Source organism: Epinephelus moara, chromosome 8 (assembly GCF_006386435.1).
Source record: "Epinephelus moara isolate mb chromosome 8, YSFRI_EMoa_1.0, whole genome shotgun sequence".
NCBI lineage: Eukaryota > Metazoa > Chordata > Actinopteri > Perciformes > Serranidae > Epinephelus > Epinephelus moara.
Window position 1 is genome coordinate 19936123 of NC_065513.1, and position 27388 is coordinate 19963510.

The 27388-nt window shown below is 41.0% G+C and overlaps 1 protein-coding gene across 2 annotated transcripts; it reads left to right on the forward strand.

Annotated features, from left to right (window-relative positions):
- Positions 1 to 7283: 7283 nt before the first annotated feature.
- Positions 7284 to 26195, forward strand: kif2a (kinesin family member 2a). 2 transcript variants are annotated; one of them, XM_050051336.1, is made up of 21 exons: positions 7284 to 7488; positions 13392 to 13486; positions 14062 to 14184; positions 15732 to 15786; positions 16122 to 16238; positions 18665 to 18765; positions 18882 to 18977; positions 19072 to 19126; positions 20060 to 20222; positions 20427 to 20517; positions 20622 to 20685; positions 20805 to 20896; positions 20976 to 21118; positions 21298 to 21502; positions 21596 to 21706; positions 21801 to 21868; positions 22164 to 22289; positions 23230 to 23377; positions 23821 to 23922; positions 25026 to 25161; positions 25256 to 26195. In XM_050051336.1, exons 1-21 carry the CDS (start codon positions 7428 to 7430, stop codon positions 25339 to 25341), a joined length of 2238 nt encoding a protein of 745 aa, XP_049907293.1. In that variant the 5' UTR covers positions 7284 to 7427; the 3' UTR covers positions 25342 to 26195. The 2 variants fall into 2 exon arrangements, with proteins under 2 accessions (XP_049907293.1, XP_049907294.1); XM_050051337.1 differs by lacking the exon at positions 22164 to 22289 and having other exon boundaries at positions 7286 to 7488.
- The last annotated feature ends 1193 nt before the right edge of the window (positions 26196 to 27388 follow it).

Sequence of the window (27388 nt, forward strand, 5' to 3'; positions counted from 1 at the left end):
GTAATGCAACAAATATCCGTCCAGTGCTTTTGAATTATCCAAGACTGTATGAATAAACCTGTTTCCATCTAATGAAATCGGTGAGAGAGACCCCCTCAAACATGGTCTGCTCCTGATAAGGGCTATTTAGGGCACAGACAGCTGAGAACTCACTAGCAAATGCCTGATGCCAAAGTGGCGGGAGGGGGGGTTTAAAGGAGTTGTGTATTTGGAAGGGGGGGGGGTGGTAACAGCTGCAGGACCGCAGAAGAGCCGTGTAGCTTCTGGAAAGAGAATGATCTAGAGCTGGGGTTAGGCATTTTGTTGTGATGGTTAGGGTAAAGGTCGGGGTAAGGCAATGCATTAAATCAGTAAGGGTGCTCATAAGTATACAAGTAGCCTATGTGTGCGGGTGTGTGCATGATGAAGACGTACCTTGTGCTGCAGCATTCGTCCTCAAATAAAATGTGTTGCCTCAAGTCTGTGTGCTCCAGTGTATGTTGGATCTAATCTCTAAAGCCTCTCCTGATACAAGTGTGTGTGTGTGTGTGTGTGTGTGTGTGTGTGTGTGTGTGTGTGTGTGTGTGTGTTTCTGTTGTTTGCGTGTGAGATAAAGCATAGTACCTCTGCCCATGCAGTGCATACAGGGACAGGTTGCAGACCCACAGTGATAGTGGATGGGAATAAACACTGGAATAGCTGACAACAGAACTCAGTTTTAGCGTTTTTGGCTTGGTGTCAACACTCAGTGTCACAGTCAAGTGGTTTTAATCTCTAAACCAGCCATTATCTACTGTCATCTGACTGTTAACTGATAGCCAGGTGACAGATGACTGATAAAATGTACTGATTTGATCATTGTCACATGAAAGATACAGGTCTTACATGGAACAAAGACATATTGTCACTTACAGGATTTTGAAATTCACATGAATCATCATGCTTTGAGCCATAATTCACAGCATTATGGTAAGTTAGACTTGTGAAAACCACACCAGCAAGGCAAAGGAAGCTGACTTTTTTCTTTTTTTTTTGCATGTGTCTTTTAAAACCCAGGTTACAAAGTGCTTTACAAAAATATAAAAGGTTAAAAGAACAACAGATGAGTACACCACAAACATTACAACAGGAGAATGTAGCACAATAAAAACTAAAACATTTAGAGGCATCACAACTCCGAAATACAGTACATAAATCAAGCACAAAAACCAATAACTGTCACTTGTAACATAGAGAAGTGTGTAATCAGAAGTATCAGGAGGAAGTGTGTTGTGGTTTCTTTGCAATCTCGCAGACTTTGTTGGGATGTGGTCAATATGTCACAAAGACAGGTTGCCGCCTATTACAGTAAATTGCTTACACGCATGACACCCTTCTTGTGACGTTCACCTCTGACAGGTGAAACAAAGATTCTGGCAGCAACCAGTGTCATAGAGCTAGCACGTCTCTCTGCAGCCATCTCCAGATGAACACTACAAACCGTGAAAAATGCAGAAACAGTTAAAATCTTTGCAGCTCAAAGTGCCTCTGCCCATTGGGTCTGTTAACCTCTGCTTTGCCCCATGTATGTATTGGTATTTTGCTGCATCTGTAGATTGAATGATTCATTGATTGACTGATATTTATTTGTGTCATGGCCCCTTACATGTGCCCAACCCTCATGGGTTTATAAGACACCATTACAATTATATTGCAGTAACAGTCAAAAGAACATTTTATTTAACCACTCAGTCCAGAAAGAGAATACTCTGCCTTCTATCTGAGGTCTGGCAAAGAAATTCAGCCACAACAAAAAGGTTCCCTTTCTGACTCAAAACTCAATTTTTCATGATCATCCAACCAAAAGAAGTCAGCACACATAGAGGTCATCCTGCTGAAGAGTACATTCCTTATGTCTTCATATACACGTCAGTACAGTTACACAACAAACAAAATCTGTCCTCTTCTGGGGTGGCAATAAACTTCCCAGGCTCCTGAGGGCTCCTGAGGGCAGCTGTGCGCACGAGGATCTTTTGTTCATACTGTAGCTATTCTTTATGAGACAATACGTTCATAGTTTTAATTTATACCATATGTCAACAGACCATTTTTCTCTAAACATGCAAAACATTTCACTCCTAATCTCCTGAATATCACAAAGTGACCTGTTCTGAAAAACAAATGACAAATTATTCAAATCAAGTCATGATTTCAGTTCATTAGCCCGGGGATGACGGTGGGAGGTGTCCCAATTAAAACTCTTTCAGTGAGTCTCTGATCCGACATCTTCACAAGTCTATTCAAAAGCCAAAGCATGTGACATTAATGCCTGATGTTTGGAGCCTCCCATCCCATATCTCCACTAATGGAAGTTAATTTATGGACACCCAGGAAAGATCAAATCACTCTATAATGCACTGTGTTACAACTTGTTACTTGTTGCCAGGGGCAATGGATGGCTTCAGATAATCTATCTGACTAATGTTTAATTTAACCTGTAATTCAAATGTGCATATGGCCTCAGTGGGGTATTTCCAAAACCTTTTTTCACTCCCATGAAGAGCCATGTAATGCATGACAATGTGGGGAAAGTACAGACAATTTGGAACATCGTCTTTGCTACTCAGATTTGTCACAGCCGTAAATGACACTGTTATATCAATGTAAATGATGTGCCCACCTCATAGAGGATGTTCAGCTATATGGGCAGTGGGCATAAAGGTTGCATTCGGAGCTTGGGCTCCTAGTGGACTATTTGAGTCCTGCTGCCACCAGGTGGCATTAATCCATCCACTACAAGAGAGCCACAATTGTACACCACTAAAGTGGAATTAATGTGTTTGGTGTGCCACACAGTGGTGGAAGAACAATTAAGATTCTTTACCAGAGTAAATGTTGCAAGACCACAGTGCAAACACACACTTTAATGTATAAGCAGAATTTTAATCATGCAGATAATCAAGCTGACTCTAAGTCTTACATGTTGAGTAGTTTACTTTATAGCAATGCACCGTATTGTATGGAGTAGGTGTTGTATGTTTACAGTGTTAATCTACAAAGTAGTAACTATGCCTGTTGAGTGAATGTAGTGGAGTAAAAAGTGCAATATTCCATCTAAAGTGTGGAATAAGTGTAACACAAACTGGAAAATAAATAAATTGGAACACTAGTGTAAAGCACAAGCAGTGGGGGAATATAACTAGCAAGCAAGCAAGCAAAACTTTATTTATATAGCACATTTCATTCCAGGTGGAAGCACAATGTGCTTCACAGAGCAAAAAACAATCAAATAGTTACAGCCATCAAGTAATCAGTAAAACTATATAACTATATAACTATTATAAAAGATAAACCCATAAGAGTAAGAATAAAATAATAGTTGAGAGCAGAAATGGACCGCTAAAAGATAAAAAAGATAAAATCATTAAAATAATTAAAACCACTAAAACCAGTCGACCAGACTACTGAAAGGCATAGCTAAAAAGGAAAGTTTTGAGTTTGGTTTTAAAAGAAGCTAATGTTGGAGCAAACTTAACATGACTGGGTAGGCTGTCCCATCGGCTTGGAGCATAAGAGCTAAAAGCAGCCTCAACAATTTTCATGGAGACCCGGGGAATAGCCAGACGGCCTGTTGCAGATAACCTGAGGGGTCGACCTGGTTCATAGCTCACAAGCATGTCAGACAATTTTAAAATCAATTCTAAAATTAAAAAAGGGAGCCAGTGTAATGACCTCAATACAGGTGTTATGTGGTCATGTCTTCTTTTTCTTGTTAAAACTCTAGCTGCTGCATTCTGGAGTAGCTGCAGTCGATCAAGATGCTTTTTAGGTATTCCAGTGAGCAGTGCGTTACAGTAGCCTAGCCGACTGGAGATAAAAGCATGGATGAGTCTTTCAGCGTCATCCTGGGATAAAAAGCTCCTAATCTTATTAATATTTGTTAAATGATAAAAAACAGTTTTGACTATGCTGCTAATGTGACTCTGGAAGGTGAGGTCAGAATCAATGATGATGCCAAGGTTTCTGACCTGTGTAACATTTTCCAGAGCCAATTCTGACAATTTAGAAGATATTTCCTGTCTGTGTGCTTTTGCCCTGATAACCATGATTTCCATTTTATCATTGTTTAATTGTAGAAAATTACACGACATCCAGCTATTTATATCCTTGATACAGTCTGCAAGCGTGTCTATAGGGCTCAGGTTATCGGGGGACAGGGAAATATACAGCTGTGTGTCATCAGCATAATTATGGTAGCATACATTGTGTTTCCTGATAATTTGACCCAGGGGCGACATGTACAGATTAAACAATAACAGACCTAAAATTGACCCCTGGGGACACCACATGAGATTAAAAGATTTTTGGAGCTAAAATTCCCACTAAGTAGGCTACAATTTCCTCACGTACTGTGCTTAAGTGCAGTTTTGAGATACTTATACTTTAATTGAGTATTTTCATTTTTGCTTCTACTCCTCGACATTTCAAAGGCAAGCATTCTACTTTTTAATCAACTACATTTATTTGAAAGCGTCATTTGTTACATGTTACATGGCAGATTAGATTATTAATAAAAAATATATAGAAATGAACTTGAAAAACGATTATTTAAGATTATGCTACCCACCAATTTATTAAGTGATTAATATGAGCTCCAGTTTTACCACCTGCTGCCTTAAAGCAATAAACACGTTAATGCATCATTAATTATAATCCAATAATAAATAAATTATTTATTTATATATTTATATATATCTATATATATATATATATGAGAGATAGATATGTATATAGATAGATAGATAGATATGTATATAGATAGATAGATATGTATATAGATAGATAGATAGATATGTATATAGATAGATAGATAGATATGTATATAGATAGATAGATAGATATGTATATAGATAGATAGATAGATATGTATATAGATAGATAGATAGATATGTATATAGATAGATAGATAGATATGTATATAGATAGATAGATAGATATGTATATAGATAGATAGATAGATATGTATATAGATAGATAGATAGATATGTATATAGATAGATAGATAGATATGTATATAGATATGTATATAGATAGATAGATATGTATATAGATAGATAGATATGTATATAGATAGATAGATAGATAGATAGTGGTGTGAAAAAGTGTTTGCCCCCTTCCTGATTTCTTACTTTTTTGCATGTTTTCCACACTTAAATGTTTCAGATCATCAAACAAATTTAAACATTAGTCAAAGATAACACAAGTAAACACAAAATGCAGTTTTTAAATGAAGGGTTTTATTAATGAGGAAGAAAAAAATCCAAAGCTACATGGCCCTGTGTGAAAAAGTGTTTGCCCCCTAGATCCTGTTAAAACATAACTGTGGTTGATCACACCTGAGTTCAATTTCTGTAGCCACACCCAGGCCTGATTACTGCACACCTGTTCCCAATCTAGAAATCACTTAAATAGGACCTACCTGACAAAGTGAAGTAGACCAAAAGATCCTCAAAAGCTACAGACATCATGCCGAGATCCAAAGAAATTCAGGAACAAATGAGAAAAAAAGTAATTGAAATCTATCAGTCTGGAAAAGGTTATAAAGCCATTTCTAAAGCTTTGGGACTCCAGCGAACCACAGTGAGAGCCATTATCCACAAATGGCGAAAACACGGAACAGTGGTGAACTTTCCCAGGAGTGGCCGGCCGACCAAAATTACCCCAAGAGCGCAGCGACGACTCATCCAAGAGGTGACAAAAGACCCCACAACAACATCTAAAGAACTGCAGGCATCACTTGCCTCAGTTAAGGTCAGTGTTCATGACTCCACCATAAGAAAGAGACTGGGCAAAAATGGCCTGCATGGCAGAGTTCCAAGACGAAAACCACTGCTAAGCAAAAAGAACATTAAGGCTCGTCTCATTTTTGCCAGAAAACATCTTGATGATCCCCAAGACTTTTGGGAAAATATTCTGTGGACTGACGAGACAAAAGTTGAACTTTTTGGAAGGTCTGTGTCCCATTACATCTGGCGTAAAAGTAACACCGCATTTCAGAAAAAGAACATCATACCAACAGTAAAATATGGTGGTGGCAGTGTGATGGTCTGGGGCTGTTTTGCTGCTTCAGGACCTGGAAGACTTGCTGTGATAAATGGAAGCATGAATTCTGCTGTCTACCAAAAAATCCTGAAGGAGAATGTCCGGCCATCTGTTCGTGACCTCAAGCTGAAGCGAACTTGGGTTCTACAGCAGGACAATGATCCAAAACACACCAGCAAGTCCACCTCTGAATGGCTGAAGAAAAACAAAATGAAGACTTTGGAGTGGCCTAGTCAAAGTCCTGACCTGAATCCTATTGAGATGCTGTGGCATGACCTTAAAAAGGCGGTTCATGCTCGAAAACCCTCCAATGTGGCTGAATTACAACAATTCTGCAAAGATGAGTGGGCCAAAATTCCTCCACAGCGTTGTAAAAGACTCATTGCAAGTTATCGCAAACGCTTGATTGCAGTAGTTGCTGCTAAGGGTGGCCCAACCAGTTATTAGGTTTAGGGGGCAAACACTTTTTCACACAGGGCCATGTAGCTTTGGATTTTTTTCTTCCTCATTAATAAAACCCTTCATTTAAAAACTGCATTTTGTGTTTACTTGTGTTATCTTTGACTAATGTTTAAATTTGTTTGATGATCTGAAACATTTAAGTGCGGAAAACATGCAAAAAAGTAAGAAATCAGGAAGGGGGCAAACACTTTTTCACACCACTGTATATATATATATATATATATATATATATATATATATATGACTCTGAAAAGGGCCATTCTGCAGAATTAGTAATTTTACATTTGGAACTTTAAGTCTTTTTGGAGGCTAATACATTTGTACTTTCACTTGAGTGATATTTTGATTGCAGGACCTACTTGTAACATTGCATTGTGTATACTTCTACTTTTTTCCACCACTGAGTACACTTTAATTAGGCTCCCTTTTGCACTTGTGTAAATGCATTTACATTCCACAACTGGTGTCATAAATATTGACAGGCATCAGACTTAGTGCACTTTATGTAAAAATGCAGTAGGGCTTACATGGTAGTACAGCCATTTTATTACTGTCTGTTTCCACAGTTAATTGGAATTCCTGTCATTAGGTTTGTATGGGGACATGTCTGTCTGTATCTATATTATAAAATACTTTCCATCAAGAACCAAATATAACTGCAAGACCCAATTGATTTGGACATGCTACAGAGGAGAGGATCTATCTGCAAATTTTGTCTGATTTTATTTTGAAAAAGACCGGACCCCGGAAATACTTTGCTATTCTTGGTAGCTACGTAATGCTAGCTCATTCTGTTGCCTGCATCTTCCTCCCCGACCAAAGACTGCTAAACAGAAGAAGCTGCTTTTACCCGGCTCATAATAAGTCTTTGGTCCTGTTTCTGTCAATCGGTTAAGTAATGTAGAATGGCGTCGTGTTTTGGGAAGATTGTCGTCGGTACTTATGTGGAGATAAAGCGCAGTGATGGTAAGTTTCACCCTGTGTGTTCTTTCGCACTGTGCAAGTTGTTTAAGGATCTTTGTTGCTGCGGTGCTGTTGAATACAGCAACCGTTGTTCCTGGCTGCAGAGCGTAACGTTCACGTTAGCTGCACGAAAACATTAATATTAGCTGTCAGGGCGGAGTGCTTCAACATGGCTAAAGGCTTTGAATGAGCTCTCTTATCTTTGTTAGCTAGCTTCTCTGAGACATTTGCCGCTAGCGGTTGACTAATTTCGTTAGATAGCGTCTAATGCTTTTAATGAGTTATTAACGAAGCTAACCCACAAACGTTAGTGCCACGTTACCTAAAAGAGGTATCCTATCATGGAATTGAATTTTAACATTAGCTAAGCTAGCTAAATTGCTAACCAAGCTAACGTTAGTTCGATAGCAACACTAGCTTGCCGTTAGCTAAATGGCTAACACTAACGTTAGCTAATGTTACCGGCTTTATTACAGCAGCAACTCTGTAGTGAAACCCTACCACCATCCATTTAGTTAACGAGTAGTTTCCCTTTTTGCTGTCATTTATGCCCATTTTAATTCATTCATAAAGGTTATTAAATGTCCATTGAGCCAACTAAACTAACGTCAGCCACTAACATCTGTTTATACTAAACCAATTTTTGAAATAGAAATTAGCCACACTGATATGTAGGCCTGTTAAAAATAACATCAGACAAACGTATGTTGTAGTTGTAGTTACTACACTTGTTATGTAGATACTTGTGGTTCTTATGAGGACAATTAATATTAGGTAATGTTAAATTATGCTAAATGAATGAAGTCAAAGAAACAGTGGTGTATAAACGCCTATGACAGCCCTGTGTACTGCATATTGTAAGCTACCATGAGGAAGAAGCTGGGATTGCAGTAAACTCTCTTTAACTTCAGCTTTTTCCAAGGGTTAACAGAAGAGTAGACAGGGAAGGGGAGAGGCGGCTTGCTGTATGACTCTTCTCTATGTGAATGTCAGCTTTATTCTGCCTGCCCTGTGTAGTTACGGAGCATTGCTTCAGGGCCAGGCAGCCAAAGATGACTGAAAGTTTGTGTCATGCCTGCTGGCCCTTCCAGGGTTAGGCTACACCCAGTTTGGCGATAAACCCTTAAACAACAAATATTCTTTTGAACAAAGCACTTGACTGAAAACAAACCGTTAAAAGCTAGTGGCAAGGGTGTGTTTTTTAACTGCTGTATTGGGTGTTTGTTGTTGATGATAATGTTGTTAACTCCATCATCCCTGAGACATCTGATCACACCATCCTCACTGTATAAGAAACACTCAGCAGGCCTGGAGAGAGAAGAGGTTCTGTCCATCCATTTCCCAGCTGGTTGGTGTTGCATCCAGAGCAGGGATTGCCCTCTCTCTGGGGGGTTGGTGGCGGCGCTGGTTCAGATTCAAGCCAGATTCAGGCCACCACCCCATCTGTTGCAGCCAGCTCCCTAGATTCTGCCAGGAGTCTCTCTCGCTCCCCCTGCATTTTTTTTCCTTTCACAGTCATTCCTCATGAGAGCAAGATCTAATAGAGCATTTGTGCAATTAAGTAAATATAATTTCTCACTTTGGTTTGGTTTGTGTGCTGGTTTTTAATGTGATTATAGATCCCCCGTTTCATGTTGGGCATGGATTATCTGTTGTTACTTAGTATTTGTTTTTGAGTGAAGCGTAGTAGTGTCTTTTGTAGTAGAGTACTAGAGAGACATATGTCACCTTCCAGCTTAGTGATTATGGGCTGCATCATTTCTCTCAATCTGTGACATGCTGACACAGTTTTGTTAATGAGTGCCTTTGGTTTTGTAGTGAAAGTGATGCTCTGAAAGCTATGTTTGTTCATCAGACTGAGCAGAGCTTGAAGCACCCCCTCATAAGCCCCTTCAACTACTGGTAGGTGTCAGACTACCCATTGAGCCAAGTACTGGTATAAAAGTGGGACACAGTTGATTGTGCATTCAGTTACAGAAAATCAGCTGCTGCAAGACAAGCCAGTGTGTGACTTAGCATATCAGATCATGTAGCTAGCTAGAAATAGTGTGTGAGTATGTGTGAAGGAGCTTGGCGGGCTGGTACACTTTACTGACTTCTGGGGAGAAATGAAATGTTCCTTTCATCAGCAAAGTCTGAGTGCACAACTACACAAGAGTGTGTCTGGATCTTGTATGAGACAGTGTCTGGCACAGGACAGCTGCTGTGCCCTTGAACCTGTCTGAAGGCATTTTACTTGCGCTGCTCAACGATTGATGATTAGATCACAAGGCAACTGGCATAAGGTAATCAAATCTGATTATCAGTTAAGACACTTATCAAATACAAACACCAATTATTTGCTATTTTTAAAAATAATTCTCTATAAATGTCACCTACATAGAGCTATTGCAATGTTTTTTTTTTATTTGAGCATGGACTATAGTAATTAAATGGTAATGATAATTATAAAATATCTGGATGGTGAAAAGTTATTCTTACTGAAAAAAACGCTGTCTTGGTGATGGTGTAGAGCAAGCTTCTGCACCCCCGGTTCTCTTAGCGTCTGGCTGCAACAGGTTAGACGAGCCCCCTAAATTACCATTGTGGGGCCTCAATTTGTTTATAGTATGCACATTTGGTAACTGTACAGTAGCCTTTACTCATGGGGAATTGCTCTCACTTCTACTTTATGAATTTATCATGACATCAAGCCCAGTATTTTGTCCAAAAGTTCTGTTTATTAGTGTTTCTAGTAAAACATCTGCCAGGATGTGAATCTGTACTGGGGCTCACACTCTCCATTCTCCACATTATCCTGGTCATTATATCAAGATACACTGTATTATGTAAACAATAAAGATGAAGTGCTGTCAGCACTTTCAGTATAGTTGTCGCCGTGTACTGGTTGATACAACAAACAGTCAGCAGAGTTCCAAAGAAATGGTTGACTTCATGTAATGTTTATTTCTGTCAGTGGTTTACTGTTGTAATTTCATTTGATCAGTCCTCCTCTGTGATTCCCATTGGGACAGGCAAAACTAAAATGTGTGTTATTTAGGTATGAATGTGCTTCAAATCGTACTTAAGCTTTACTGGATGTTACGTTACCTAAAAACCTTTCGACGCAACTGGTTTGGAGGAAGTTGTTGCTCTGCAGTTACTCATGAAGCATGTTGCTGAATAGTCACATGAACCAATAGGAAGGTTGTGGTCTCAAATTTAACCACTGCCTTTAGCCAAAGGAAGCAGCAGTGATTTGTCGCTGTAAATCCTCTGAGTGCTGCAGCCACTGATGCAGTATGGTGTGCTCTCAACTCTCTCCTTAAGTAGAAGTGTGACAACAAGCACCACGTGCCTGTTGTTCCTGCCACCTTTACTGTTGCCAAGGTTGCTTTGTAACCTACCGTGTCACAGCTCAACAGTGGATTGCGCTAAAGTTCACTAAAGAGATTTGCATGCAGGTGACAGATTAAAGGAAACTTTGAATTAATGGAGAAACACAACAATTGCAGATGTCTCCATTCAGGGCACAAGCGGTGACTTAATAGTGGAAATATGAAATGATGTGAATCATGTGATCAAGGCTTCACGGTCAGCAGATCTCCATTCATGTAGAGATAATTTTGGATTGGTGCTCTTTACCATCAACATCAAATGAGGGAATATCTTTTTGGAAAAACGGTGTTAATCCCAACAGTAGAGTTACAGAGACTTGGAAAATGAATGCCAAGGTGCATTGAAGCTGTTTTGGCAGCTTGTGGTGGCCCTGCACTTTAAATATGTCACTGTAGTTTGTTGTAAATATTTTTGTTATTTAGCTCTCATAATGCTGTCCTAATGAGCTTTTGTCATCCATGTTATAACACTGTGACTTACCTGAATGTGGCCCAGATATAGTTCACTTAGTTTACTTTCAATTAGACTATTTTTTTCAAAGCTTTTGTCTCTGTTATTACGAGCTCTGGGACTGAACACTGTCTGGCTCTGGATATTTATGGGGAACATAGCCATTTAATGGAGGGATGGCGAGTAGGGCTGGGTTGTAAGGTTGACATCATTATCGCTCATTAAATTTTTATGGCAGCGCCAGTGGTATATATGGTTCATGTGTGCAAAATGATCAAATGATTGTTGCATTTACATATGTAACAGTGTTAATTCAGATCATGTCACTTGTTATTTTTTGGGGGGTAAAATGCAGTCTTTTATACTGCAGAATGTATCATGTAGTTTAACATTATTGTGTAGTCATCGTCAATCAATGTTAATGAATTAAATGTATGCAATATCAAAACTGCATTTGATTTACAAAGTGTAGTGAGTTTATTCTTTTGTTAATATATAAGATATGTCTCTCATCTTAAGGCAGAGGTTCCTGATCTTTGGAGTAAAGGTTTTCCCCCACCATTTTATTTTAAGAAACTAGATTTGCTTTTTTTGCGTATTGCCAAACAAAACCATTGTAAGGTAAATCAGTGAAATGTTCAGCAGCTGAGAACACTAAAAGCATCTTTGCTCTCCAGCTCCCTGTGTGTCTCTGAATAATGGATACAGGAACATGGTGTTTCCCTGGACTGTGCTGGGAATTTACAGCATAGAGTCGGATCCACGCAGACAAAGATGGGAGGGCAGAGCAAGCTCTTTACAGCTGGTATTATTACGCTGCAGACAGAGAGGAGAGGCGGAGAGAAGCATGCAGGCTTGCAGCAGCAGTGCTTGTCTCTATTATCAGTGGTTGTCCCCAGCAGGTCATTATCAAACCCCATACTAATGCCTCGCTTTCCTTTGAAAGTTAGGACCCAATTGCCGCCTGATGTTTAAGATGTTGAGGTCAAAATAAAATGTGCTGTTAGTATTAATGTGAGCACAGATTTGATTTAGTGCACTAGGGCATCATTTAACACTGTGCTGTGTAACGAGCTGTTTGGACAATAGACATTTATAGAATGATGATATAAATGGTATTGTGATTAAGTTGAAAGCTGCTAAACAATAAACTTGTGTCGCCACCCTGCCCTATTTGCATCTGCAGCTTGAAATATGAACCCAGCAAATCAGCATGTCCTGAGATGACCAAAAATATGTACTACATTCTGTTTCACTTTTCAGGTTTTCCCAACATTGCTGCATTTCCAAATGAAAAACAGTTGTAATGTAACAGGCCTATGTATAGATTAGGGTTGGAAAATAACTTAGTTGTCCACCTGCTACTGTGGCTGGTGGATCCCAAAATCTACTAGCCACTCCATAGATTGTCATTGTTCTCTTGGCTGGTGAGTGAAGCAACTAGGAGCCACTTGAATATTTTACCTGCATTTGGCTGGTGCTAATTTCCAACCCTGGTGGAGATCTGATCAGGCTTGCAGGTGGTAGTTAGCCCTTTTCTAATATACCCTGCTAAATACATTACCCTGTTAACGCCCAAGGTAAGGTATTAGTGAAATCCATTTTATGTTAACCTGTATATATGTGTAGCTGTAAAAGAAAAAGAACAAAAATACATTAGTATTGATATATATTTAATTGTCCTTGTTATCTCGTTTTCATTACTAAAACATGAGGTGGTGAGTAGCAGATACATGGCCGTTAGCATGCTACTTAGAAACAATTTATATATCTGATGTTAGTCTGACTCATCTGATGTTCGTCTGACTCATCTGATGTTAGTCTGACTCACCTGATGTTAGTCTGACTCATCTGATGTTAATCTGACTCACCTGATGTTAGTCTGACTCACCTGATGTTAGTCTGACTCATCTGATGTTAGTCTGACTCACCTGATGTTAATCTGACTCACCTGATGTTAGTCTGACTCATCTGATGTTCGTCTTACTCATCTGATGTTAGTCTGTTAGTCTGACTCACCTGATGTTAGTCTGACTTATCTGATGTTTGTGTTTTCCCTGTCTATGATACTTTCACAGGACGCATACACCAGGCAATGGTGACCTCCCTGAATGAGGACAACGAGAGCGTCACAGTGGAGTGGATAGAAAATGGAGACACAAAAGGGAAAGAGGTAAATGACCATTTATTACCACTCAGAGCACCGGCATGTGCTTTTACTTTTCACAGTAATGAATAATGCATTAAAAGACATCCAGGAGCTGTGGTGATTACACAACCAGCTTGCATGTACAACAGACATCAGACCTCTCAGTACACTGATGTTCATGACACACACAGCCTGTAACTCTGGTCATAGGACCCACACTGTGTATACTTAACAGCATATCCAACTTCTCAGCTATGAATTCTCGTTTGTACTTTGTTTTTGTACATATCATATATGGTATTTGCTAGGCCAACTAATATGCTGGCCTAGTGTATGACTTGGTGTTAGATATTTCTGATATACAGTTAATAAATTGGCAATATGACATTTAGGCTACCAAATCCGGAATGCAAAAATCACTTTACCACACTGTGACTTTTTGGTATCAACCCATGTATCCTTAAAAGGTGACTGGTAAAAGTGCACTGTTTCCTCATTCACACAGCAGCTGTCTACATGAATAGAGTCTAATGCCAAACATCAGTTAATTGGCATACATGTAATGCTGTTGGTATTAATACTCCGCTGTTTCTGGACAGATTGACTTGGAGAGTATATTTGCACTTAACCCAGATGTGGCTCCAGATGAGGAAATTGCCCCTAGTCCAGAGACTCCACCCCCACCTACACCCACATGTGTGAAGATCAACAAAATTGCAAAGGTGAGAACCAGTGTGCCACCCCATGGCCCATTTCCCAGAGGAAAGAAAATCTACTAACATGGCTTTTGTCTTTAGTGGTAAGTTTTCAATCGAGATTCATTGCTGGGACAAATTTTTCTGCAGTAGTCGCAAGTATTTATCGGCTCCAGCTCCAGTCGACAGTGATGGAAACATGACAGCCAGGTGGACGTGCTAATTTTCGCCCCTTTTACAGCACGACCGTCAGTAACCTCTGTGACTCTTTGTCATCTCAGCCACAAATGCGGTCTGTCTCTTTCTAAGCAGCGCTCAAACATCATCCAAAATTAGTCGGTCCCAAGTTTGAAAGAGGAACTAAATGAGTAACTGATTAAGACTGTTGAAACAAACTTTCCTTTTCTTTTAATTCTCTCCCTCCATGTGAGGCAGACTCCATCTAAAGTGCTGAGACTTGAGACTATGTGGCTGCAGTTAGCTGGAGCTTAATATAGATCCTTCTAGGTAACTAACTAATTGGTCCTGTTAAGTACACTGTGTGTGTCACGTTAACACGGATTAGTTTGGAAAATATTGCAGTTGTGATTTAACCTGTGAGGCAATGGCATACTGTAATGTTGGCCTGCAACAGTTACATAATTGAAGTGCTGTTTGGTTGTGAAGCTCCATAACCTGTAAAGTAGATCCAGTGATACAGCAAATCCATAACTTGCACAGGAATCATCCTCAAAAACCAAGTTGCAAGCTTTTATGATTTGGATATGGTCTAGTCTCATTCTTTTTTAAATGGAGTTTAGGATTTGTGCATTTGCAGTGTCATCACTAACATAAGTGTGGACAGAGGAGGCCTCTGTACTCAGCACTAATCAGATTCTCAGGCTTTGTCTATTTCTGTATCTGTACATTACAGAAGCAGTTGAAAACTTAATGGTGGGAAAAGGATGTGTTTCCTTTTTCAGATCCAGAGCAGCTATGAAATATGTAAAGGTGAAATTAGGAGGAGACAGTGCGGACACATGGATGCCAATCACTCCCACATTTTTTGGATGTGTCCAGATATTTCAATACCCAGTGATGTCAAGGTCCTGCATTCCCAGTGCAGTAAGGGAAGTGGATGTGATTTAATAAAAAAGATTGGTATTTGTGTAAAGTACTGTGTGTTGCCGGTAAGAAAGCGATTACAAAGTACAGGTACAAATCTGAGCCTCCAAGCCTTAAACAGTTGATGGATATAATCAAGGAGAACTTCATAATGGAAAAGATTACTCTTTCTCTGGGGTCTAGAGGAGCAGTATTCCTCAGAAAATGGGAGAAATGGACTGTCTTTATTTCAGAGGAAGTGGACGCAGCTTCACTGTGAATATCTGTGGACAATAAAAGGACACTGAGCAGGTAGACTTATGAATAATCAGCTGGTGTGCCCCCACACTGTGGTGTTCATGCTTTGTCTAAAGATCTATTAAATATTTTAAATAAAGAGTTAAAAACGGAATTAGGACTCTTGGAATCACCACACCCTAATCCTTTTACCCTCGAATATCTCACTGTAGCTTTTGTCTTTTTTCTTGCAGAACCGTCGGACGATAGCACCTTCTAAGAATGATACTCCGTCCAGGGATAATAGAGGTTTGTTTCATGCACGTCTTGGTGAATAGTTTAAGTATCTGTTCATAATGTTTTGATCTTAAATCTTGACGGTGAATTTAGGAATCATAAAGAAAAGCAATGGTGAATACATACAAAACACATAGTCCTATCAGATCACTTATAACTCCGATCTTAAGTTGTTAATTTGGGGTGAAAGTCACCCATGGTTTAACAGATTTTAATTGAATTTGGTAAGGCTTAATTTTAAGTTTAAGGCAATGGGTTCAGTTTTAATACCAAGTTCAAAAGTGCTGCGTTTGCTGCATGCGATTTAAAATTTTTCTTTCTTAATCTTTGTGGTTTTGTGTCTTCAGTGATTCCGACCCGGGCCAGACAACCACAACCTCAACAACCAGAGCCTGCACCACCACCCCCATCTCTGCAGCCTTCACAGCCCACTCAAGCTCAGACACAGCAGCAACTGCAGAATGGTAACATGGTCGAAAAAGAGTCATTTGTTTTTAATTAACCAGAACTGTGATCTTTCTCCAGAGGAAAAAGTATTGTCAGGCAGCCAGCTGTAAGCATTTGGTCTACAGATAACTAACTCTCTATGGGTTTGAATGCAAAATCCAGATGTGTTGCATGCTGTCGATTGAATTGTGAATCACCATCACTTTTTAACATTTACATTACTTTTGATTTAGGCCATTTGTAAAACTATTAATGTCTCATTTTTTGTCGACCACGTGTTTATCACAGAATCCTCACATCACCCGATATCCAGAAAGGAGTTGGGACAGCTTTGTATGTATCACCTGCATGTTTCCCCTGCCCTCAATGCCTCGTGGTGATTCGCATAGAGCTCCCAATAGTAACTGAGAGTCCTCTAGTCTTACGAGAAGCTTGTACACCCAAAATGTCTGACAGATACTATTCAGAGCTGTGGTGTGGTGGTGAAGTAGCACAAACCCAATCCATCCAGCAGACAGGCTTTCTGGGTATTAGACAGGGAGAGGAAAAAAAAAACTCATTTGTGCTGCTGGTTGACTGCGCTGTCTTTTTCCGGTCTGCTTTCTGCTGAGTCACACACAAGCACACACGTGGAAAAGCCTGTGGCACTGTGTGTTACTCCTCAAGGCTCAGACGGCAACAGTAACCTTTTTCTTTATCCTCCATTCCTTCCAACTGTAATTTGATGAACTAAGAGGGGAAGGAGGGAAACGCCCTGTTCCCCCTCCTCACCCCTCAGCTCCCACCACCGCCTGTGAGACAGAGCAGCCCCACAAGTAGCGATGGTGCTGTCTCCCTCTTAAACCGCCTTGTCCTGGTGCTGACCCAGCTCATCTTCTCCTCCCAGATTAGAGCAGATTATTAATCCCTCTGCTCTGATAGTCTGGGTTCTCCGGGACTGGAGCCAACGGCAGGCCAGGACTGTATTACAGAGCTTCGGCCAGGCTTTACGTGGGAAGCTGGGGCTGTAGCTGCGAGCCGGGGCTAATCAGATAACACTGTTTTTTTATGAACTCAATCATAAGTGGCTTTTATTCACATGTTTGCTAACCAAGTGTTCTCTTATCATGGTTACTAATAATTTGTGATTGACCTGACACAACACTAATCTGTGGGTGTGCTGTGCTGGGAGATTTGGAATAAGCTTCTGGTTAATTGCTGGTTGATTTAATCAGTTTTCCAATCATACTTGATTTGAAACCATCTCTTATTTTGGTAACACAAGGCATTTATGTGACATTGTGAGTGATGTGTTTTAGCAGTCCCTTGTTCCAGTGGTGTTTTAGTGCCGGGACACATGATGCGTCTTTTACTGCCTGGATAACGCAAGGTTGGGCGCTGGGTACTTCTCCTGTGCCTACTCTGTGCCAACTTTCAAGGGCGCAGAGGCAGGTTGCCCCTGACGTTGCTAAGCGACCACAACCGGCATCATATCATAGCCTACTTACCAGAAATCCAGAGTGTGGAGCTGATCTTCTTAAAGGCTTTGTTTTTTAGGTGTATATTAAGATATAGTCTGTGATACAGATCGTAAAGCTCTCGGTATCCCTGTGTTAAAATGGTCAACTTCTCCTTCATATTTAACACAGACTGATATTTACCAAAGAAAGGAAAGTGAATGGTTGTTCCTCACCACGTGTGTGCCAGTGTTACATTCCAGAAGTTGAATTTTGTGGGGCATCGGTGGCTTAGTAGTAGAGCAGGCGCCCCATGTACAAGGCTGTTGCCGCAGCAGCCCGGGTTCGACTCCAGCCTGTGGCCCTTTGCTGCATGTCATTCCCTCTCTCTCTCTCCCCCCTTCACGCTTGTCTGTCCTTTCAAATAAAGGCTAAAAATGCCCAAAAAATATCTTTAAAAAAAAGAGAAAAAAAAAAGAAGTTGAACTTTGTTTATCTGGAGGCGCAGCCGTTGCACATGGAGAAAAAGGCGCTTGGGAACACTTGCATTGTTTTTGAGTGTGCCTTATGCGCGTCTCCATTGGCAACAATGCAATGAGGCCGCAAGAAACGCTGCATATAAACAGCCCCTTGGGATGCAGATAGAAGGGATAGATGACGAGAGAAGGTTTTAAACATACTGCAAAGGCCTTTTGTGTGTTATGTAGAGAAAGAAGTCAGTGTAATACTGGAGGCACTGTGTGCCAGCCACCGCATCCTGGTCTGTGCTTGAGCGCCATCACAGCTCTGCTTTGTTGGAAATAGCCCAAAGTCTCCCTTCTGGTTGAAGGACTACTATGAGAGAAGAAAGACTCACTGAGAGAAATATGCAGCTCAAGCCAAGGGAAAAGACAGAGGAAGTAGAAGAGACTGTTGGGATGGGGAATGAGAGAGGAAGAGACCCTCTCACAAAGAAAGGCACATCCTGTTAGGCAGTAGAGTCACTGTTTTTCTTGTCTTTATGGCAGCGAGGAGGAAGTCAAACTGCGTGAAGGAGGTGGAGAAACTGCAGGAGAAGAGAGAGAGGCGCCGGCTTCAGCAACAGGAGCTCAGGGAGAAGAGAGCTCAGGTGCATAAATATTATTCACCTTTTGTCCCTCCCCGACATTGACATGATGCGTTGAAATAGATCAGAATCATTTGCCTATTGATGAATAGGCTGACACCTTATTCTGTCACATTTAGGAGGTGGACACCACCATCCCTAACTATGAGATCATGTACATGATCCGAGATTTCCGAGCCAGTCTGGACTACCGGCCTCTGACCACAGCAGATCTGGTGAGTAAATGTAAATTTTCCCTCATTCGTGATCATCAGATGTTTACCTTCAGCAGCAATGTAATAAAATGTCCTTCTTTGTTGCATTGTCCAGATTGAGGAGCACAGAATATGTGTTTGTGTGAGGAAACGTCCACTAAACAAGAAAGGTAAGAGAATCTATCTTACACCCAGCACAAAGCGGCACACAGTGCAGTGCAACATTTTATGCTTGTTTCAGGCCGAGACAGTTTTCATTTTCACAGCCAGCACCCACATTGTGTAATAAGCAAATATACTTGCACCCATCTGTGCATCCATCAGTGTGTCACTCTAAAAATGAGGTGTGGTCAGGTACATTGTTGGCATATTACTATTGTGTGGCAGCAGAAAGCAGTTGCGCCATTGACCCACAAACACCTGGTTGTCAGAATGGTGCAGTATTTTCCTGCTATTTGAAGGGTGCATTATTCAGATAGTAAGATGCGCCTACATCAGTGAGTTCAGCGCATTTACACACCCCTTGTTACACACACAGGGACGCAGGGATGTGTTGTGGGTGGATGAAATAATACATAAATAATGAGGAAATTATTAATTACGTACTTTGTCTAGAGCTGCTTTCCGCTGCTCGTCTGCAGCAGACTCCCCTTTAGAAGAGGTGCTATGCACATTAACGCACAAAGAGCAGCATAACTTCATTGGTTATTTCAAAAGCTTAACGTTTAGTTCTGTTTTCTCTGTTAAGGTAACTGCTCACTTCTCCATTTTGCCAAATCCTCCTTATCAGGTCCAGGCACACCTGGCTTTTAAAGGGAATTGGAGATGACATTCTTATTAGTTAGATGATTAATTAAGGTACTAAATACCACCCCTTTTCCACTTGTGCCTAACTCTGTACCCAAATTATGTAGCGTTTAACTAGCAAAAGTGGAGTTAGACACGCCCTAAATGTTCTTGCTCCATGCACTTTAGACTAAGCACTATACATTGTTTAAATAGGATCCATTGTCCTCTATCAGTAACAACATTATGCATCACTGTGTGTGGTACTCTATTTAAGTATACATGTGACTGAAAGTCTTGCCTCTGCTGCGTTCCAGAGCTGGCCATGAAGGATTTGGATGTGATCACCATCCCTAGTAAGGATGTGGTGATGGTTCATGAACCTAAACAAAAAGTGGACCTGACCCGCTACCTGGAGAACCAGACCTTCCGCTTTGACTACGCCTTCGATGACAGCACCACCAATGAGATGGTTTACAGGTGTGTAACAACAAGTCAGCAAACAGACCAAGCTGTTTCATGTGCCTGCTCTAATAATTAACAGCAGTTACACGTGACTAGTCAGTTTGATGAGGATAATACATAATTTTACAAAACTGAATTAACATGTTTCTTGTTTGTGTACATAATGGTTACATGTTACATTTTGTAGGAACTAAATGTGTGTTCTGTCTCATCCTGCAGGTTCACCGCCAGACCCCTAGTGGAGACTATTTTTGAGAGGGGCATGGCCACCTGCTTTGCCTATGGGCAGACAGGCAGTGGGAAAACGCACGTAAGTCACCTTCAAAAAGCCAACACTACATCACCTACTAGGGATCTGCTCTATTTTATTACCCTTGCATATGATTTAAAAAAAATCCCTATATTGTATTTTAGACTATGGGTGGAGATTTCTCGGGGAAGAACCAAGACTGCTCCAAAGGAGTTTATGCATTAGCTGGTAAGTTGTTGCTTTATGTGCAAATTTATTAGTGAAGGCACTCTAATAAAATGTATTTGGTTGTTATGTTAAAGGGATGGGTTTGCTTATATGACAGTTTTAAATCTTTTTTCATGCAGCTCGGGATGTATTTCTCATGTTGAAGAAACCCAACTACAAGAAGTTAGATCTACAAGTGTACGCAACCTTCTTTGAAATCTACAGTGGAAAGGCAAGTGACATGTAATCATTTTTGTTTTTCCCCCAAAATAAAACATGAACCAGTGCTGACTATGTGTATGTATCGTTAGGTGTTTGACCTGCTGAATCGTAAAGCTAAGCTGAGGGTGCTGGAGGACGGGAAGCAGCAAGTGCAGGTTGTGGGGCTTCAGGAGAAGGAGGTCAAGTGCACAGAGGAGGTCTTGAAACTCATAGAAGTGGGCAACAGCTGCAGGTAAGTCAACAGGAACTTTGTCGCTCAGTCTTATTATTGAAGCAAGACCAGTACATGTTACTGTGATCAAAACATAACACTTACTTTCCCTCTTTCTCTGCTGCAATTGTTCTGTTCTTGGTCTCTTCACCCGAATCTACCCTTTGTTCATCTCTGTGTCTCATTCCTCTCACTCCCAGGACATCAGGGCAGACGTCAGCCAACGCCCACTCATCTCGCAGTCACGCCGTTTTCCAGATCATTCTTCGGAGGAAGGGGAAGATGCACGGCAAGTTCTCCCTCATCGACCTCGCAGGTAACGAGAGGGGGGCTGATACATCGAGTGCCGACCGCCAAACTCGTCTGGAGGGAGCTGAGATCAACAAAAGCCTGCTGGCCCTCAAGGTTTGTGGGGAGCAATGGCAGTGACTATTTTACACTTTGAATTCCAATTCGTTTTACTTACCAAACAATGTGTCTCTGCTCGTCTTGTTTCAGGAGTGCATCAGGGCACTTGGCCGTAACAAGCCCCACACTCCATTCAGAGCCAGTAAGCTCACCCAGGTCCTGAGAGACTCTTTCATTGGGGAAAATTCACGCACATGCATGGTCAGTTCATTGTCTCCATTAATTTCCTATGTCCATTTCTTCATATCTCTTCCAGATGGTATTAATTTGAATGATTTTCTGTTTGTCTGCACAGATTGCAACAATCTCTCCTGGTATGACATCCTGCGAGAATACCCTCAACACACTACGCTATGCCAACAGGTGGGAATATGTTGACCAGCTGCAGTGATTTGGACAAGGCCTTGTTGCCACAGAAACCAACAGAAATTAAGCAATTTTACGAAATGATAGTTACTTTAATTCTTCTTTAATCCCCAGTGGCTTTTGTATAGATCGAAATTAGCTGTACCAATGTTGTACATTTCTCTGCGTACTGTCAGTAGTTCTGTCTGACTCTCTTGTATCCCCTCTCTTCTCTTTTTCCTGCTTTGTTTCCCTCCTCTCTCTCCCGCCCTCCGCTCCTCTGTGCCCTTGTGTGGCTGGTGCCGCTGCGTAGAGTGAAGGAGTTTGGGATTAGTCCGTCGGACATCCCCTTCTCCCAGGGCGGTCAGGGGAGTCGCCCTGAGCACTCGCCCACCAATACCTTTGAGTACGATGACTTTGCTGCTACCTCTCCCAGCAGGTCAAACACTCCCCAGAGCACACCACTGCACGCATACGCACGCACACAAAACACACACAATGCATGCGCTCCCTTCATGTACATGTTACATTGTGACACACATCCATGAGTTCAGCTTTCATTCACTTCATCAGCTGTTCACTGTGGAAAACCTCCATGACTTCTTTTCCTATTTTTTTTATCTGCATGACATGATGCCTTTTCATCCACCTTCCCTGCTTTGACTTCCACTCTTATCTTTGGCTAAGCTGTGGACATGACCTTTTTCTTTTCACGCCTGCGTCTGTTCATTTAGGTGTCTTTTATTTGTTCTGTGTGATTCCACCAGCTGTGAGAGTTGGGTGTGATTAGTCACATTGGATACATGGTGGTTAAAATTTGGACTTCATAAAGTGTCCACTGCTGTTTTGTGCCAGTGATGACACTAAAACGTCCACAAAGCTGTTCAGTAAAAGCACCCAGGATGAGCTTTTGTTAGAGCTAACTCTCAGGTGGTAATCCCTCTTAAACAGTCCTAATTAATTACTGCTGTACCTGCAGGTCAGGTGCATGGTGGTAATACCTCATTTGCTCTATGAGGCTTCATTAAACACGAGCTCTGACCATCCGGATGCTAACCCTTAGTGTTATAAATTCCCCCAGGTGACATGTAACGGATTGCATCACAGGTGAACCAGATAAACTGTGTTCTTTCACGGTCTGTCCATTATGAGAATAAACCAAACCTACAGAACCAACACAGTCATCCTTCCCCATGCATGATGTCACTGCTGTCATGATGCTGCCATCCTGTGCTGTTTGTGAACGCCTTTGACTCCCCCCCCCCCCCCCCTCCTCCTCAGTTAACGTCATACCCCGAATCAAACAGCAGCCATGTTCAGAGTGTGTCTGTGTCATGAAAGGAAACAGTCCCAACCAGCTTAACATCTTTTCTCCGCAGGGTGAAGGAGCTGACTGTGGACCCCAATCAAGTGATTGAGGGGGGTCGACCCAACATCCACAATGTCAACCAGCTGGATCTTTTGGACGAGGAATGGCTGAGTATCTCGCCGCAGAGAGACGACCTCAAACTGCTCTGTGAGCAGAATGTAAGTACACAGGGTCTGCCTCACCTCATATCGCACAAATATAAACATACAGCATGTTGTGATAGAACAAATTTTGTGTTTTAAATATCTGTTTTAGCTAATTTAATGAATTAAAGGAATACTTCAACCCCCAAATAATCATTTCTATATCAGTAATTGATATAGAAATGATTATTTGGGGGGTAAAGTATTTCTTTAAGTACTTGTCACCAATTTTGGTCGAGAAAGTTTCCGTTTTGGAAAGCAATTATCAGCCCATACAGCATGTATTCCAACAACTTATATTTGAGTAATATATATAGACCTTGTTGCTTGCAAGAAAGCCCGAAATATGTTTTGAGATCTGAATAAAAGGTTTGTTGTGTGTTCAGCTTTTGTTGCTACTGAAGCCATGTGAAGTCTGCTTCTGTGTCCCTTGTTGATCCTGTAAATATGTTTCCCAGGAGGAGGAAGTGTCTCCCCAGCTCTTTACCTTCCATGAGGCCGTGTCTCAGTTAGTGGAGATGGAGGAGCAGGTCCTGGAGGACCATCGAGCTGTTTTCCAGGTCAGAACACTGAGGAAAATATATGTGACTCTTTGAATACGCTTGCTCACATTATGATGTCCACATACATGAAGACAGGTAGATGTCATCTGCTTTAAGGACATTTGTCATTTCTCCACACATTGATGAGGGTAAGCAGATACAGCGGGATTCATACATTTGTTTAAACAAAAAGGATCTTAGGGTGCTTTCACATCTGCCCTGTTTGGTTTGGTTCAGTCGAACTCAAGTTCGTTTGCCCCCTAAGTGTGGTTTGTTTGGGCAAGTGTGAACACGGCAATCACACTCGGGTGCGCACCAAAACAACTGAACCAAGACCTTCTTGAAGAGGTGGTCTCGGTCCAGTTACAAACAAACTCTGGTGCGGTTCGTTTGTGATGAGAACGTGTTCCGACCTCGATCCAAACCAACTGCAGTCACATGACACATTGTTTGGGTTAAACATGAGCATGTTACAGTCCTGGAGGATTATTAATGTGCACCTCCTCCTGTACTGCCTTAATATGCACATTCAGCACATCCAATGCATCAAAACATTGTTTTCTAGTTGGAGCCGTGCCTCGTTTTCAAACTGTATGGTTTGACTAAAATGAAAAATGACAGCAATATAGTCCACGACGACCAGCGCTAAAATCAACCTGCGTAGTTGTCCCTCCATTGTGACATTAGAAAGTGTCACATTTATCTTGCAAGTGTACTCTTCTTCAATGTTTTGTTTACTTCCTGGATTTTTCCTGCATGGAAATTCTGACCAATCAAGAGCAGCTTTCTCGCGCAAGGCATTTGATCTGGTCCGCTTGTAAATGCTGCCGTGAGAACACGAACCAACTCTAGGCAATTATGCAACTGTGTAACAAAATTAGTCCCTGATTCAGATCAAAGCAAGACAACTCTAGGTCTGAAAGCACCCTCACTCTTTAACAAAAACGCCTATCTCTGTAGGGATCCTTCCCAAGATACACTTAACACATCTAACACATGCATTAATAACCTCTGTGTGAAGGCTGTTATAATTAAAAGATCAGTCTTCAGTGCTTCTGGTATGATTTCATCTTGGCCTGTCCTAAACTGAATATGCTCCTGTATGTGTCCTCCGTGAGCAGGAGTCTATCCGGTGGCTGGAAGATGAAAAGGTGCTGCTGGAGATGACAGAAGAGGTGGATTATGACGTGGAGTCGTACGCCACCCAGTTGGAGCAGATCCTAGACCAGAAGATAGAAATCCTCACTGAGCTCCGAGGTATGACTGAAACACACGTTGACCTTTTCATGACGACACATCCTGCTCCGGCAAATACTCATCACATTTTTCCGATCCTGTCTTTTCCTCTCAGATAAAGTGAAGTCATTCCGCTCTACACTCCAGGAGGAGGAGCAAGCCAGTAAGCAGATCAATCCCAAGAGGCCACGTGCTCTTTAGAGACAGGAGTCTGAAGAGGTTTAAGTGGCACATGCAGAAACATAACCACTAGATGTTTGGCACAACTCGGGCTGTCTCCAGCAGCTGTGAAAATATGAATAAAAGGACAGTCTGACGTACCGACAGGCTCAAGGAATTGCATTTGTTATGATCCCTCTCCTAACAAAACTGGCTGTTCACTCACTATGGTCTCGTTAGAAAAACGTAGGAAGGAAAATAGTGTTATTTCCTTCGTGGAGAATGTTTAGCCTCCCCCTCTCTGTTCTTATTAAATTATTTTCTTTTATACTTGTTTGTACTTTCTTTGAGCAGGATATTTTTGACCTGGATTCAGAAGAGATCGTCATTGAACATGTTTTAAGGTTTACCGCACAAAACCAGTATTTCATTTCTGGTTGCTCTGGCTGACATGTCTGCATGTGCACTCTGTGATAGCGTACGTACGCCACTGTCCTCAGTTTTACAGTTGGCACTGTAAAGTCATCTCATCATACGCAGTCTCTTCTCTCTCTTTTCCTTCTTTCTCAGAGCTTTTACCAGTTTGGAAGAAGCCTTTAACCACAGTGGGCTTCTGTTTTTGTGTTTCTTTCCTTGTGTCCGAGAGGTTTTTACATGTAGTTTGCTTGAGTTTGTGCCATGTCGTTTTATGTGGCAACCGACTTAAAAACTCTTACTTAACGTAAACCATGTTTTCCACCCCTGTTTAACACTTTGTTATAAAACTGAAACTAGAAAAAACTGCTATTAATAAATGTATAGTGAAGACCACTGATCTACCATCGGTTATGTTTCTCAGTGTTTGCACCGGATGTAATGCTGGATGAAGTAATAAAGATTCATGTGTTTCATTTAAATGGCTTCTGTGACAATGAGTTTTTTCAGTTTTCTGGAGTATGTATACATTTACAGAGAAAAACCACACAGAGACAGCAGCTATGGAAACTGTATCAGTATCCATGGTGACAGTTGCTTCCTGCTTAACATACAACCCCTCCACCACAGAGACCAATGTGACGGCATGCATTGCAGTTTCTGTGTGTAATATAACCAGGTATTTCTTACCTTAGAAGAGAGGTTGATGCTGCAGTAGGCTGAAGACATGCTGGACATCTGAACAGTTAGAAAAATGTAGTTGTATTTTTCACACAGCATGTAATATAAGACATTGGGTGCAGTGACTAGACTGGCTAGCAGATGTCACTGTTCTCTGTATGAGATGCTTTGAAACAATGATTTCAAAGTGCTTGGTGTGCTGCTGCATCCTTTCTATTGCATGCAGGTTTTTTCTGATTGCCCAAGCACCATCTTTGAATCTGTGGGCTGCTTTTGCAAGACTCACAGTGACCACAGAACCTCAGACCACACCAACACAGTAGGCCTACACACAAACCATCATTTAAAACAAGCACACAAAGTCCCAACTACACATTGATAGTATAGATGAAAACCACTGGTGGCTTTTGCGTTTTCTGTGTGCACAGCATAGCAGTGTGCAATAAAGTTGTCATAAACACACAGGTATACAAATGTGTAAACTATGAAAGTGTATTCTGAACATACATCATACAAATGGGGGGAAAGTTTTTTTCTTAAAATGTTCTGACACTACTTAGGCAACAGTCTCAGCAGTGTCAAAGTGCAAAGGCAAAAGTAAACTAGTGTAGTAATGTAGAGACCAGTATTTTTAATTTTGCTAAAGTGCGTTATTAAATTCCAAATTGAGTGTAAAGCAGTCAATTTTGCAAAAATTGTCATAAAATTTAAATTGGTGTGTCACACTTGGTAAATGCTGGCTGGAGCCCAAAGTTTGCTTTTCTCCCTCACTTTAAAAGAACAGTGACATCACAATCTTAATTCAAAGGGAGATAAGAAATCCTAACTTTTATTAAACACTCTACTTATCCTGGGGGGAAAAAATATTGATAAATGAGATGCATTTTTTGTTATGTTTGTCCCCCTTTTAGAAAGTTTATCGGTTTTTTTTCTTTATTCTTCATTCACAGTCCGCCCTATATTGTTGTAAGCTATATTACTGTAAATATTGTTT

Excerpts from the sequence above, each read along its gene's own strand:
- kif2a (XM_050051336.1), top strand. The coding sequence starts at position 7,428 with ATGGCGTCGTGTTTTGGGAAGATTGTCGTCGGTACTTATGTGGAGATA. Across the intron at positions 21,503-21,595 it reads AAAGCCTGCTGGCCCTCAAG|GAGTGCATCAGGGCACTTGG; the intron begins GTTTGTGGGGAG and ends GTCTTGTTTCAG. Across the intron at positions 25,162-25,255 it reads AATCCTCACTGAGCTCCGAG|ATAAAGTGAAGTCATTCCGC; the intron begins GTATGACTGAAA and ends TTTTCCTCTCAG.